We start from the raw sequence: 13,259 nt of genomic DNA, 5'->3' as shown, positions 1-13,259 counted from the left end.
CATTTTTTCAAAGAGATGGAACTGCATATTTAACAGCACAATGTATACCCACTATATTCTCCTACGTAGGGAAATAAGTCACCGAAGTTTCTTCGGTAACCCTGAAAGGGTTCCAGACATTTGTTTCTCCCTGTTTGTCGTCCTTCGCGCTCCTACAGGTTCCCCGCCTGAAGTCACAAAGTGACCGGCAGTTGCTCGTTATAGGGGGGATCCTCAACCTGCTTATTCCTGTTGGAACCGGGGCGCTTGTCTGCGGGCTCGCCACTGGTAAGCGCCCCCTGATTGTATCAGGTATTTGTCAGGTCTTGACTTCTTTCCTTGTGATTGGTGTTGTGTGGTCCGTCGTCACCGGAGTTCTAATGATCGTTCAGGGCTCAGAACTGTTTGTTCCACCACTGTCTCCACAGCATCTGCCGAGTCAGCAAGATGAGAGCCCTTCGCAACAATTCCAAAGACAACCACAAGGTTTTGTTAGTGCAACGGACATAGAACTGGGGTCTAACAGCGTGTCAGGGCATGCACTTTCCACCACTGAGCTGGAGGGAGAAACTGCGGGATTGCCTGTCGTTAAGACTGGTCGATATCGGCATTCAGATGAAACCGAAAACGAGAACCTCCCGGAAACGGCTGTATCGAAGCGTTTTGACGGCAGCGCTGCCGCTAACCCCATGCACACGAGAGAGCAAACGTCCACCGAGCAGGATGTTCTGATTTTCGAAAGTGATGAACCTGTTCCGAATCCGTACCAGGATAGAATAGATGCAAGTGGAGCAGGTCCTGAAACGATAGGCAAGACGAGTCAGACGAGCGGGACGGCTGTGAATAATGCAGATATCGTAACCGCCTACGCAGCTTCCTGTGATGGGAGCGCAGCGCCTGTCCAATGCTCCCTCTTTCTACAACCCATCGATGGGTCTGAGGAGATCTTCGGCGCTGTCACAAAGAACAGCTTTGGTCATCCACCAGTCACGGGCACACAACTCTCGAGAACTCGGCGGGAAGATGAGGAACAGCCAGGTGGCGTCGTTTTTGAAAAAGGCGATCCACGCGAAAAACACGACAACGGGGTTCCGAGGCATGAAACAGGAAACGGGTACACGTTGAACAACAACGGCGGATCCAGGGAACGGCCCTCACAGCCGAGTAACCTCGGCAAAGTGCCGCTCAGGGAGGAAGACAGGAAGGGACCCCCTTCGCCCCCTAGCCTTCTCGACGCCTCGTTACCAGCCCTAGGAGGACAGCAAAGGGAACAGAAAGCCGCCACGGAAGCGGAAAACACAGAGCCTTTGATGCAGCCGGCCACCTTACTGGCATTTTCAGTTGTAGACGGCGGCCAAGCAGAATGCCAGCTTCCTGTCAAGTTCCTTGAATCATCAGGCGAGCGCCGAGAAGATACCGGATCTCTGTTGTGACAGCGGCAGAGAGACAAACAGATCGGGGAATACGCGACACACCGCCTGCGTTGAAAGAAGCTGGAGAGTCTGAGTAGAATGTTGACCACGATGTTTCTTTGAAGCTTCGGGAATAACTATCTCCTTTATTCGGTGGAATCACACGGGAAGGTCTATGAAGAACACGCCAAACATCCATTTCGCTTTCTGCAGCCTTGGAGTGACTCTTGAAAAGCAAAGAAGTCTTTTGATTTCCCGCCTCCTATAACTTTTTAAAGCAGAGCAAAACTCACCGTGTGATAATGGTGGCGCAAAGATTGCAATCAAGATCCGTACAGCTGATTCGGTCTTCTTGTTGTAGTAGCAGAGATAAACAAGGAGGTGCCGTCACTCGTGTAGTGCTGCCGCGTGCAGACGGATTCTCGCGCCTTTCCAGCTCATTTGCTGACGCAGGAAAATGACCACTGGAAGACTATCACCGTCCGCGAGCGAATACGACCAAAGATCCACGGATCATTTGCTTTCTCCGGCTTTCGTCATTGAGATCGTTTGTTTCGGTCCGAAATCAGGCTTTATCGTAAACCCGCAAGCACGTAACCACGACGAAGTGGGTGGAGAACCCAGGGTGACAAAACCCGATAAAGAAAGTGCCTTTTTGGCAAGCGGAAATAGTCCACTCAACGATTTCATTCTCTTTGTTCCTGCTGCTTTGTCGCCCCATTTGCAAGCGGATAAAAGTGGAGTGAATGCACATCATGTGTAGCCTGGCGTTCGACTGTGTCGATGCCGGCGAAGCCTGGTCCTTTTTTTCAGAGTTGGAAAGCTTAATCCAAAAGAGTATTTCTGGTTCACCGTTATCTAGTTTCGTGCTCAAACGACACCGTTCAGATTCATATCAGTGGAGAGTCAGGTAGACACCGCGTTCTCTGCGCGCTATGTAGCAGGAGAAATCTACTCGTTTTTGGATGCAAAAGCACTACACTTGCGCCAAACTCTTTAGTTCCTCATCAGATTCGGGCTCTCTTCACTTGCCCGTTTCTCTAGTCGCATGTCGGCTATTTTTAGCGGAGACGCTGGCTCGGCAAACAAGTGTTGCTACTCTACAGCTCAGACTCATATCTGCGTTTATCTGTAGTGGGCGTTACTGAGTTGTCCCTCGGGCAGGCATACACATGCGCACGCGCGTTGCATCTCTGTTTTTTTCGTCACGTTCTGTTCCGTTACTGCTGGTTTTCTCTGAACACCCGGACGGGTCTCTGTTACGTTGAGATAGGGTTTACTTGATCACTCGAGAAATAAGCCTCAGTTCTCTGCGGGTTGCGGACAATCTTTTTCAGTACATCGACGGATGAGAACCGTGGAAAAAATACACGAGAAGCGAGACTGCGTCGCTTCTTCTGGTTTGGAACCTCCCCATGTCCTCGTCCCCGTCACGAAAATCGCATTTCCTCAGCATTTGCGTGGCTTTGTACTGAGTCCTTTCTCCGGTCAGCAGCTCAGCGTAGAGCGGCGGTTCGGAAGGGGCGAGGGTACGGACCCGGCGGAAAGCAACCCGCTCTCGTTCCTTCTTCTCACATTTCACCACCCGTATCTCTCGTCTCTTGCAACTCCTCTGTGAGCCTTCTCGATCTGTCCCCGAACGCTGTCTCCCCCTTAAACTCGAGAGTCGCTCTCTCCGCCACAGCTCCCGATTCAGCTCCACAAACGCAAAGACGCGCAGTTCGCTTCACAGCTGCCGCAGTCGGCACGCAACGCCGGCTGCGCGTCTCCCCGAGAAAAGACTCTGCCCGGCTTTCCGGCTGGCGACGGGCCTGCACCTCTCTCGCCCCTCTGACACGCCTTTCTTCTGCTTTCGCTCTTTTCTTGCCCTCTTGGAGAGAGAAAAGAACTGTCCCACAAACGCCGTGCGGAGGAAACTGCGAAAAATACGCCCGATCGTGGCCGGTCCTCTGTACAGGCTGCGGGAGTGGCGCGGCTCTCGCCGTGGGTCTGAGCCTAGCTCTGCGTAGTCCTACACGCCGAGGCGGAAAGAATGGCGGGTCCCAGTGTAGCACTTTGGCGGCTAAAGATTCGGCCTCTCCAGCTCATCGAAACAGATCTCTGTCGCCTACAGAATGAGTTCACGAATCGGCTGTATAATACTTCGCTACACACACCTTTGACACTGGACGACACCCGGCTACACAAACAAGAGCGGCCGGAGCCTCTCTCTGTCTGCTTCCTCTTTGGGGCGTCTCGCGTCATCCTTCGCTTCGGTCTCTCCACTTCCCTTTAACACTCAAGCGAACGCGCAAGTACAACGGGAGACGCTGACCTCGCCTTCTCCGGGAGGAAAGTCGGAAGGGGAACTCGACACATGGCTTTTTCTCCGGCGTCCTCCTGCCCCCTCGCTTGAACCCCTGCGCCCCGATCTTCACATGCAGCAAAAAAACCTGCATACACTAACTGGCAGCTACAAGAACAGGCATGCGTCCACACACATGTTTTTCGCAGCGTGCACACTTTCCTCGCTCGTCCAGCTCCTCTGTCGAAGAAAATTCGTCCCTTGACTTTGAAAAGACATACTCGAAAGCGAATCAAGCCCAGAGAAACACAGGACGCCTCCTACTCCTCGTTCTCCTTCACACTCTTCCCGTTTGTCTTTCCTCTCTGCAGGACCTCGAAGTCTCAACACAAAAGCCTTGAGCACCAGGGATACTCGATGATCGCCTTGTCCCTCCTTCTCTCAGCCTCCCCGAACTTCCCCTTGGGGTCCTCCCTAGCCTTCTCCTTTTGCAATCCCTCCTCCTCCTCCTCCTCACTCGCGTCTGCTCGGCGCGGGCCTTGCTTCCACCGACCCTCACCACCGTCGCTCGCTCTAGTACGCATTGAATCTCTGTCCCGCACCCCCGTACGCGGCCTGCTGGTAGCCGCTGCCGGGGGCGGCGCCGGCCCAAGCCTGTTGCTGGGCTCCAGGACCCGAGAACGCCTGGCCCGCGCCGATCTGAGTGTTGCCGACCATCCCGCTGCTCGCCGGGGAACCGACGCCTGCGAGTTGCAGGTGCGAGAGCGACGCGTGGTGCCCGTGCACACTGCCGGCGCTCTGGGCTCCCTGGCCCGCGACCGCGCCCTGGGCCGCGACCGCGGCGCCCTGCTGGAGGGGACTGCCGAGCCCAACCATCCCGGAAGAAAGGCCTGGGCTCACGCTCTGCTGAGGACCTGCGCCATGCGCATGCATGTGACCTGCGCCCGAGACGCTCTGGTGGCTCTTCTGCGCGCCCGCGCCCAAGGGGCCGGCGCCGCCCTGGGCCGCCGGGCCGTGGCTGGCCGCGTGGACGTTCAGGAGATGTTGGACATGGTGTTCCTCGCCTTTTTTGATCGACACATTCAGGCGCTTGTTCGCGACGAGACAGCCGTTCATGTGATTCACTGCGTTCGCCGCGCTTTGGATGTTGTCGTAGCTGACGAACGCGAATCCGCGGTTTCGGTGACTCGCCTTGTCGACCGCGATATGGCACGAGACGATGTTTCCGAAGCCAGAAAAGGTCTGCACCAAGTCCGCCTTGGTCCACTCATTCGGAATGTGAAATACAAACACGTTCGCGCCTGGCGGCCCCGCCGTCTCCGACCCGCCACCGCCTCCGCTGCCGAGCGACCCGTGGAGCCCCACCCCCGAGAACATCGCGGCCTGCCCCAAGCCCAGGCTCGCGAGCGGCGGCAAGTGATCGAACTCCGGAGGCCTCTCCCATGTCGTCACGTTCGTGTACTCGTTGTGGTAGTACGGACGGCCGTCGGGAGCGAAGTACTCTTTCCACTGACCCGCTTGTCGGGGATTCGAGTTGCTCCCCAGAGCCGACGCGTTCCGACCCATTCCAGAGAGACCCTGCGCCACCACGCCCCCCGCCCAAGTCCCGAGCCCTCCAAAGTCTGCAGGAAAAAAATCGCGACACACACACCGACTTGGCGACTCCGTTCAAGCTGAGCAGAGCGGACCTTTGCGCAGCCACACTGTGAACGCAAGTTGCACCAGACTTGTGAGAGCTGCTGTTTTCCTCTCCTTTTTCCAGTGCTGCTCCAGAGAAACGAACGACAGAAGACGCCCGACCCGCAAGAACACAGCGTGAGGAGAGGAGGTGCTCCCGCCGTCTTAGTGAGCGCAGGAAAGGACGCGAAAAGTGAACTGTCTGTGTGAGCTGACGCACATGCTGGATACATGACGGTTGTTTGATGCATCGTTTTCCAAACTGTGTGCGCTGCGCCCGTTGAGCGTTCGCCTTCTCTCTAAAATGCTCATGAACGACCAAAGACATTTGTTCTGTACCCCCGAGTCGTCTTTCCTCGCCACATACTGTGTTGGCCGCCAGCCATTTGCTGCTGACGCTGGGACTTGCTCTCGGCGAAGCGAACTTCGACGGGGCGCGTGCATTCGTCGAAAACGTGTTTTCCGTTCAAGTTCCGCATGGCGTGGAGACCCTCTTCCTTGTACTTGAATTTGACGAAGGCACAGCCCTTGCCAGTCCCCGTCGCGCTGTCCTTCATCACAAAGACCTCCTCGACGGTGCCGTACGTTTGAAAGAAGAGCCGCAACTCGTCCTCACTCATCGTGCGCGGAATGCTCCCGACAAACAGCTTCGCCTGGTCCACGCCGCCCCCCTCTCCGCCCATTCCTAGGCTGTGCATGCCCAGACGCTCCGCCTCGCCGGTCGCGTACTTCACAATGATTGGGCCCAGCGCCGCGTCGAGGACTCTGTTGCTGTGGAGCGCGCGAATGCATGCGTCCGCGGCCGCCAACGACGCTGCACAGAGACGCACAAACGCCACAGACAGGGGAAGTGCAGGGACGAGATGGACGACGGCAACGGCGACAGCAGTCCGTTGTCGCTCGCGTTTACGCAGGATTCACTGTCCACCGTGCCTACCCCCCTTTACCACTTTCAACTTGTAAGAGAGACCACACAAAGTCAACAGAAAAAAAGGCAGAGAAGGAACCGCAAGTTGGGAACCCACGACCTTGCACGCAGACGAGGGCGAGACGACACGAGGGGAAAAAGTGACGCTGAACGGAAACGTTGCACTTCTTCAGGAAAAAATCAAAGGGAAACCGGAGAATCCCTCCATTTCGCTTTGCATGTAGCGCGGCCGAAGCAGCTGCTCGGCACTTCAGATGCGCGTTTTCCACGACCCTGGAGCGTTTGAAAATGTTCAGAGCGCCCCCGCCCCCCCAGTTTTCTCTTCCCCATATTGCCTTCCTTCCCTCGCCGCCCCCCTCCCCCTCTCTCCTTCCACGAGGCTCGGAAGCTGCCGTCATTCACACCGCTCCTTGTCAGTCCAAAGCCAGGCGAGTATTCAGCAGGAGGGGACCTCGACGCTTCCCGTCGAAAAGCCGTCTCCTGGAAGCTGTAGCCGCCAAACTGTTTCGTGTCGCCCCAGGCGACGCGCGCAAGGCCTCACGCAGCAGCGCGCGCGGCCCCAACTTAACGTTTCAACTTAACGTTTCGCGGTCGTTGCGTTGTTCCTCGCGTACCCATTTTGACGAATGCGCTGTTTCTGTGTTTGAGGGTGCTTTTATCGCGAATGACGAAGACCTCCCGGACTTCTCCAAAGCTCTCGAAGATAGGCCGGAGCGCCTCTTCGTCGACCGTGTGCGGCACTCGCCCGACAAACAACTTGATCTCCACAGGCGGCGCGTTGTGCGGCAGCGGCTGAGAGAGCGGCGCGAGGTTATTCGTCGCCGCGACCGGGAGGCCGCCCGGAAGGCCCTGCGAGACGCCTCTGTCTCCGGCCTTCGCGGGCGCTGGACTCGCCGCCTTCGGACCCTGAGCGCCCAGGTGCGCGCACCCGGTCTCCTTTGCATGCGCGGAGGCCTGGGCGCCATCCAGAGAGCCGGCGAGCAGCGGAGACGCCAAACCTTTCCCCTTCGAAAGGGCGGCAACCGACGCCGTCGGACTCCCCACGGTGCCGTTCTCGTTCTCCATGCTTGGGAGAGAGGCAGAGGCTGCCGGATATCTGGCGTACAGGAAAATGGGCGAGCGAATCGGAGAACGCGGAGTCGCGACAGACACCGGAGAAACGCAGGCGAGCCACGGAGAAGACACTGGAAGCCAAGGCGACGACCCTGGTGAAAAAAAAGGCAGCATCGAAGCCGAGTTTTGGAGAAAAGACAAGGTCGTGTGGAAATGATCAGACATGTGAACCGAGGCTGTGCTCAACATGCACTGCTTGCCAAACGTCTCAGAGTCCCGATCGGATTTTTGATTGCGACAGACAGCACACAGTGGAAGAGAACGAACGAGGGCGTCTGGAAGCCGAATGCGACAGGCAGTCATAAAACATGTTTGAAGCGTTTCGAGTTCACCATGCAGAACAGGGCATGTTAGCCTTGTCAAGGAAAAATGTCAAGAGAAACATGGGTGTGGGGTTCTCCCGTCTGAATCGCGTCGTTGAACGAGTACGGAAACAGTTAGCAAACTTCCTCTCGTCACTCGTGAGGCTTCGAGAAACGCGGCGACGGGTGCTTCCGCCTCTCTGCTTCTTCTCCACTTCTCCCCTCCTTGCCTCTCTGCAGACGTCTACGCTCTTGCCAGCTTCAACACACTACAACAGCGAAAATGCACTTGGAAGGCATCTCCAGACGCCCACACACGACTCTCAGGCATTACAAACATCTATCTCTATCTATACCTATATATATATGAATATATCTGTATACAGATACACATGTATTTCTGCATAAATAAGAATGAACAACTACAGGTACGATTTACTGAGCGAAGGCACTGCGCGGAGGCTGAGTGTCTGCTTCGTTCACCGAAGCTACACGCTGTCAGGTAGACTGGACTCACCGAGCGGACGGCTGGCGAAACCGAGTCCTCTGGATCAGCCGAGAGAGATGGTGAGAAGGACTCTGCATGCACAAGAAGAGCAAACGGCAGTCTTCGAATCTACGGCCCCTAAACGCACGGAGATGAGGGGAGCGGTTCAAAATGCATGCGACTGGCGGCACACAGAAACGGGAGGCTCGAGGGGACATGACCAGACGACAAATCTGCCCACGCAGTGCAAGAGGTTTCAGAGAGAAAGGACAGAACGCCTGCCACAGAGTGCAACCTCTGACTACACAGCACAGAGAAGAACGCCGACATGCGATCTCTTTGAGGCAGGAATAGACGGGGAAGAAACAGGACCGACTCCGGAGGCCTGAGGACGCCTAGAAACAAGAGCACGGTGAAGCGCCCGTAGCCCTCAGAAGCCGCCCCGGCATCGTCTAGGAAGGAAAGAGACCATCACCACACCACTGGTTCGACCTGCATGCACAGCCTCAGAGAGACGGCGTCGATGGCGCTGTCCAGCGTGTGTCAGAGCCTCGTCTCTTTCGAGAGAACTCGATTCTGAGTTCTTCTCGCTCATGCCTCTCCCCCCGCCACGAAGAGAAGCCAGAGCGCCGCCAGGGACGCGCCGCGATGCCAGTACACGGAGTCTCTCCTCCCTCCCTCTCCACGCTTCCCTCTCTCCTTGTCTTCCGTTGCAGTCTCAGAAGAGGAGAGCGAGAAGCCAGAGAGAGGGGCAAAGGCGACATACAGACGGCAAAAGAACTCTCTCGACAAAGAAACAGAATGCCAGTGGTGCGGCTGAACACACCCTATAACGGCGCCGAGGAAACGCCAGGGAGACAAATAGACACAACAGAGACCTCTCTCCCGAACCGGATCGAGCCTCCACAGATGCGCAAGGCCTGCATGGAGGTCGTCACCGCTGCTCCTCAGACTCAGGTCATCTGCGCGCGAGTTGCGCCGTGTGTAAAGCCTCCCGGCACAGGTCTTGGAGGTCTCGTTCCCTCAGCCTTCTCCTTCGTGGAGAGGGGGGGAACGGCCTCAACGAGAAGAGAAGCGAAGACACTGCGGTGCGCGACGACGCGAGGCCGCGTCGATTCGTCGCGGAGTTGCGCTGTTCGCGCGAGGCAAGCTGCTGGGCAGTTGGAAAAGCCGGAAGACGCGCGGGAAGGAACGCGACGAACGCGATGAACGCGGCGGGCGCGGTGTGCGGCAGCAGTCAGCCTAAGGCTGGCGGCGCCGCGACCGAGAGGGCGCGAGAGAGACGGCCGCACGAGCGCCGGAAAGACAGCAGGAAAGGAGGCGGGAGCGTCTGTGGCGGGCCGCAAGAGGAGAAGGGTCGCGGCAAAAGGCAGAGAGAAAAGACGCGAGACTCGGAGGCGACGGGGAACGCGAGGTCCGAGAGAGACAAGGGGTGTACATACACCTGAAAAGGGTGAGACAGCGTGCTACGCCAAAAACCGAGTTTGGAGTCTGCGCGGTCGCGGCCCCCGCCAGTTGGAGGAGCACCGCGTTTCTCTGTGCATTTACCTGATTGCAAAGGCCGCAAGAGTCTTTGGCGAAGGAGGGCGCGAGGTGGAGTTTCTGTTCGGGTGCGAAGAGGCAGAGTTGCGAGGTTGGACTTGGCGCAGAAGGCCCGAGTGGACGGCGTGCTCTCTCTGCACAGGGGGTGAGGAGGAGTCCAGTCTCGTCGAGTGCCGCCACGCTTCCGGATTCCAGAGTTCAGCGAAAAACCCCGAGAAAAACAAAAGGTTGCTGCCCCGACGCGCGTTGCCTCGGCACTACTGACACGCCTGCTTGCGGACACGGTAAAAAATCTTCCTTCCTCCATCCGCCTTCTTGGCTGCGCCATTCTGCTCGCTTTACGTCTCAGCCTGCATGTGCTCTCGACGTCCTCTCGGAGAACAAGCACCACAAGGGACCGTCGCGCGCGCGCGCCAGGGCTTCCCACTCTCTCTCTCTCGCAGACTGAAAGACATCGCGGTGCACACCTGTCTTCGCATATAAGAACTGGAAAAATCCAGTCTCTCCCGTGTCTCTTTGTCTCTTCACAGCCGCGCCAGTGTTTAGCCTCTCTTCTGTCTCTGTCTCGCGGATCCACGGACCCCGCCGCCGCGGCCTGCAACTTTTTACTCTCGCGATTTCCGGCGGAAAAGTGCCGCGGGACGAACAGCGCCTCTTCAGACAGACACACGCCGCGTGCGCCCTTTTCGCCTTCAGTGTTCCCAGGAAAATCCTCGAAGGCGAAAAGGCGAAAAAAAGAAAAGAGCAAACGGATGCCGCAGCCCACAACACGCGAACCCGACGCGGACCTGTCTGCCGCTTTTCACCCGCGAAAAAAACAGAGTCCCCGGGCTTCGGACAGCTTGGAAACGGACGGACTGCGACCCCGAGTTTCCCTCGCTCTCCAACAAACGTCGCAAACATACCCCGCCTCTATCCACGTCCGTGCCTCCACTTTCTTCCACTTCCACGTTCGAGAGACGCACACTCCCTTGTTGACGCATATACGCATTCAAGGCATACTACAACGTGCATACGATATCTGCATTTGTATGCGTATACTATATGCATAGTTAGATATAGATATATACATATATATATATATATGTAAATGTATTTGCTCATGTCGATGTGCCTGTGTATACCTGTATCGGAGACTTTTCTCGGGCATAATTTACTTGTGCTCTTATCTTCGGGCTTCTAAAGCAGTGCAGCGTTCCCAGTGGAGTGACTGTGCATTCCCTTCCACTCACTTCTTCGCCTTCTGCTCCGTCGGATGCGCCCTCGTGCGGGGCAACATTTCCTCTGTGACCTCCAGAGCGACTTCCGAAGATCCGTTTAGACTAAAGGCCCCTGCAGTTTATGAATGTTTCCCTCCTTCCTGTGTGCCGCGCTCAGTGCAAGGTTTTTTCAGCAGTCGCCTCACTGGTTCGCTGAAACTGCGAAACAAGGAATTCCCAGAAGAAAACCCTGCAGTCATCTCAACCACTGCCCCTGTGATTCTTCACACTCTGCACACACAGAAAAGAAGCGTGAGCTCACAGGCCCCGGATCGACGCATAGTTTTGCTGAGAGTTCTTTTAACCAAGCTATAACAGGCTGCAACTCCAGTCAGGAAAAAACAAAGACCTTCTAGATCTGCACGAGGAGTTCCCCTCGTAGCGCATCCTGTCAGAGAAGGCTTGTAGCTAGTCCTGTCTGCGGAACCAGAGACTGGAGAGAACCGGAGCTCCCAGATCGACAAGCAAATGCTCTAACTAGTACGAGCTCAGGTGTGGCACCAATCCGCTCGTGGCATCTCGAGCTTCTCCGAGAGAAGAGTCTCTTATGTGGAGAGCGAGTACACTGCAGGGACGGACGCGACAAGAAAGATGGAACTTATCTTCAGCAAGGGAAACGACGGGGGCAAGCGAAGCAGTCATCAAACTGTATACGACAACAAACTTATCCGGACGCATATCGGAACGTTCATCAACAAAGAGGGATCGTGACAGGAGAATGGCTAAAAAGCTCACACACCGCGCGTCCAGAGCGGTGCTTCTGCCTTTTCCGGAGAGCTCGCAGATTCTGTCAAACCGTCCGTCGCCAGTATAGACGCTTTGTGTGTTTAGCTCGCAAAGACCATTCGGAGTCGACAACCATTTGTACAAAGATTTTCGCTCGTGACGCATTCAGTACAATCCAGTGTCCACCTGGAATGTCGTCGCGGTCCCGCGCTTGACCGGGGAATCTCGTGGCGAATGCCCCCTTTTTCGGAGCAGCCAGGAAGGCCGGTCGAACCTGACCGTCTCGTGAAACTGCGAGAAAGTCGCTTCTCATAGGGGGCACCGTGGAACGCAGTTGAACTGCTGCCTCCTACACAGAAGAAGCTCGCCCAAAGGGCGCTGCTGGCGGCTTGCACAGACTGTGAGAGTCTGCGGGCGACAAGGCAACGTTGGCCAGGGGCAGCGTTCCCTCGGCAACTGCCACACGGGAGTTCCAGCAACTCTCCACCCCCGTTGAGAGGGAAGAGTGCTTCAGAGAAGAAACGGGATGTTTTCTTTCCAGCCGGGAGTTGCTAGCGTCTAACGTGGACAGATGGAAACACCATCAGTCCTTTGCGCTTTGCCGCGTGATTCTTTAGTTCAAGCGAAGGCGTCATTCGTTTGCAGCTTGCAGCGTGACATTCGACAGCGGACTCTGCAGATTTATACGGCTTTTCTAGACCCTACGAGCAGAGACTTCGCAGCAGTTAAGCACGTGCTCTGCGGTTCTGTGTTGTTCCTCGAGCGAAAAAAACAAAGTCTGGTTTTCTGCAAGCATGCCTTTCTACGCCGACGAAAAAGCTGGCAAGTCTTGCCCGTCAGCACGGCGCTCGGCTCCGCGACAGAGAAAACTAAACGCACAGTCTGCCTCCTCAAAGGCTTTCCTAGAGAGACTCAACGCATGCGACACATCCACCAGTGTTCGACCAACTCAGAGAAAGAAATTCTTCGTGAGAAAAAGCGTCGACCCCAGTCTCCCGCTCTGCCAGTGTCCCTCGTGAGAAAAATCAGATTCCGTCGACCGTGACAGAACTTCAGAGCGAAAAAAGACAACTGCGCATGCTGGACAGAACAGTCCTTTAGCGTCGAAAAAAAAAGTACATGTAACTGCATGCTGTCGACGCTGAACAAACGTAAATCTAAGAGAAGTACATACAGATTTTAGATGTATGTATTTATATATATGTAATATGTATATGAGCATGTATATAGGGAGAGTAGTGAAATTGCCGGCATAGCTCTACGCGCGTCGCAGTGCAGGTGTGTGGACGAACTGAGAGATGCTGATCGACTTCACATTTTGCTGCGGATGGGTGAACTGGGCATGCTGGCAGATCGAGGTGTTGAGCGTCGACATTCGCTGTTCGCGTTCCTCTGCCCACTTCAGATTCCTCACCGTTCTCTCTACGGATGAGACGACGCAGATTTGCTTTCTTTTCGCGGTGGCAGCCTTAAGCACGAGAGGAGTTTCGGCAACACAGTCTTGCAGGCCTCGAAAGCGCAGGGATTCTAGAACGGAACTCCGTTCAAGG

At 56.0% G+C, this 13,259-nt stretch overlaps 2 protein-coding genes across 2 annotated transcripts; one reads left to right on the top strand and one right to left on the bottom strand.

The window, feature by feature from the left end:
* Positions 1-359: 359 nt before the first annotated feature.
* Positions 360-1,412, top strand: TGME49_268190 (hypothetical protein; the record flags this gene model as incomplete). The annotated part of the gene is made up of 1 exon (XM_002365485.1): positions 360-1,412. One exon carries the CDS (start codon positions 360-362, stop codon positions 1,410-1,412), a length of 1,053 nt encoding a protein of 350 aa, XP_002365526.1.
* Positions 1,413-4,248: 2,836 nt separating this feature from the next.
* On the bottom strand, positions 4,249-7,345 carry TGME49_268200 (RNA recognition motif-containing protein; the record flags this gene model as incomplete). The annotated part of the gene is made up of 3 exons (XM_002365486.1): positions 4,249-5,297; positions 5,720-6,166; positions 6,895-7,345. 3 exons carry the CDS (start codon positions 7,343-7,345, stop codon positions 4,249-4,251), a joined length of 1,947 nt encoding a protein of 648 aa, XP_002365527.1.
* Positions 7,346-13,259: the final 5,914 nt, after the last annotated feature.

This window comes from Toxoplasma gondii, chromosome VIII (assembly GCF_000006565.2).
Source record: "Toxoplasma gondii ME49 chromosome VIII, whole genome shotgun sequence".
Taxonomy (NCBI): domain Eukaryota; phylum Apicomplexa; class Conoidasida; order Eucoccidiorida; family Sarcocystidae; genus Toxoplasma; species Toxoplasma gondii.
The sequence above is the reverse complement of the archived record's forward strand: the minus strand, read 5'-3'. Positions and strand labels throughout refer to the sequence as shown.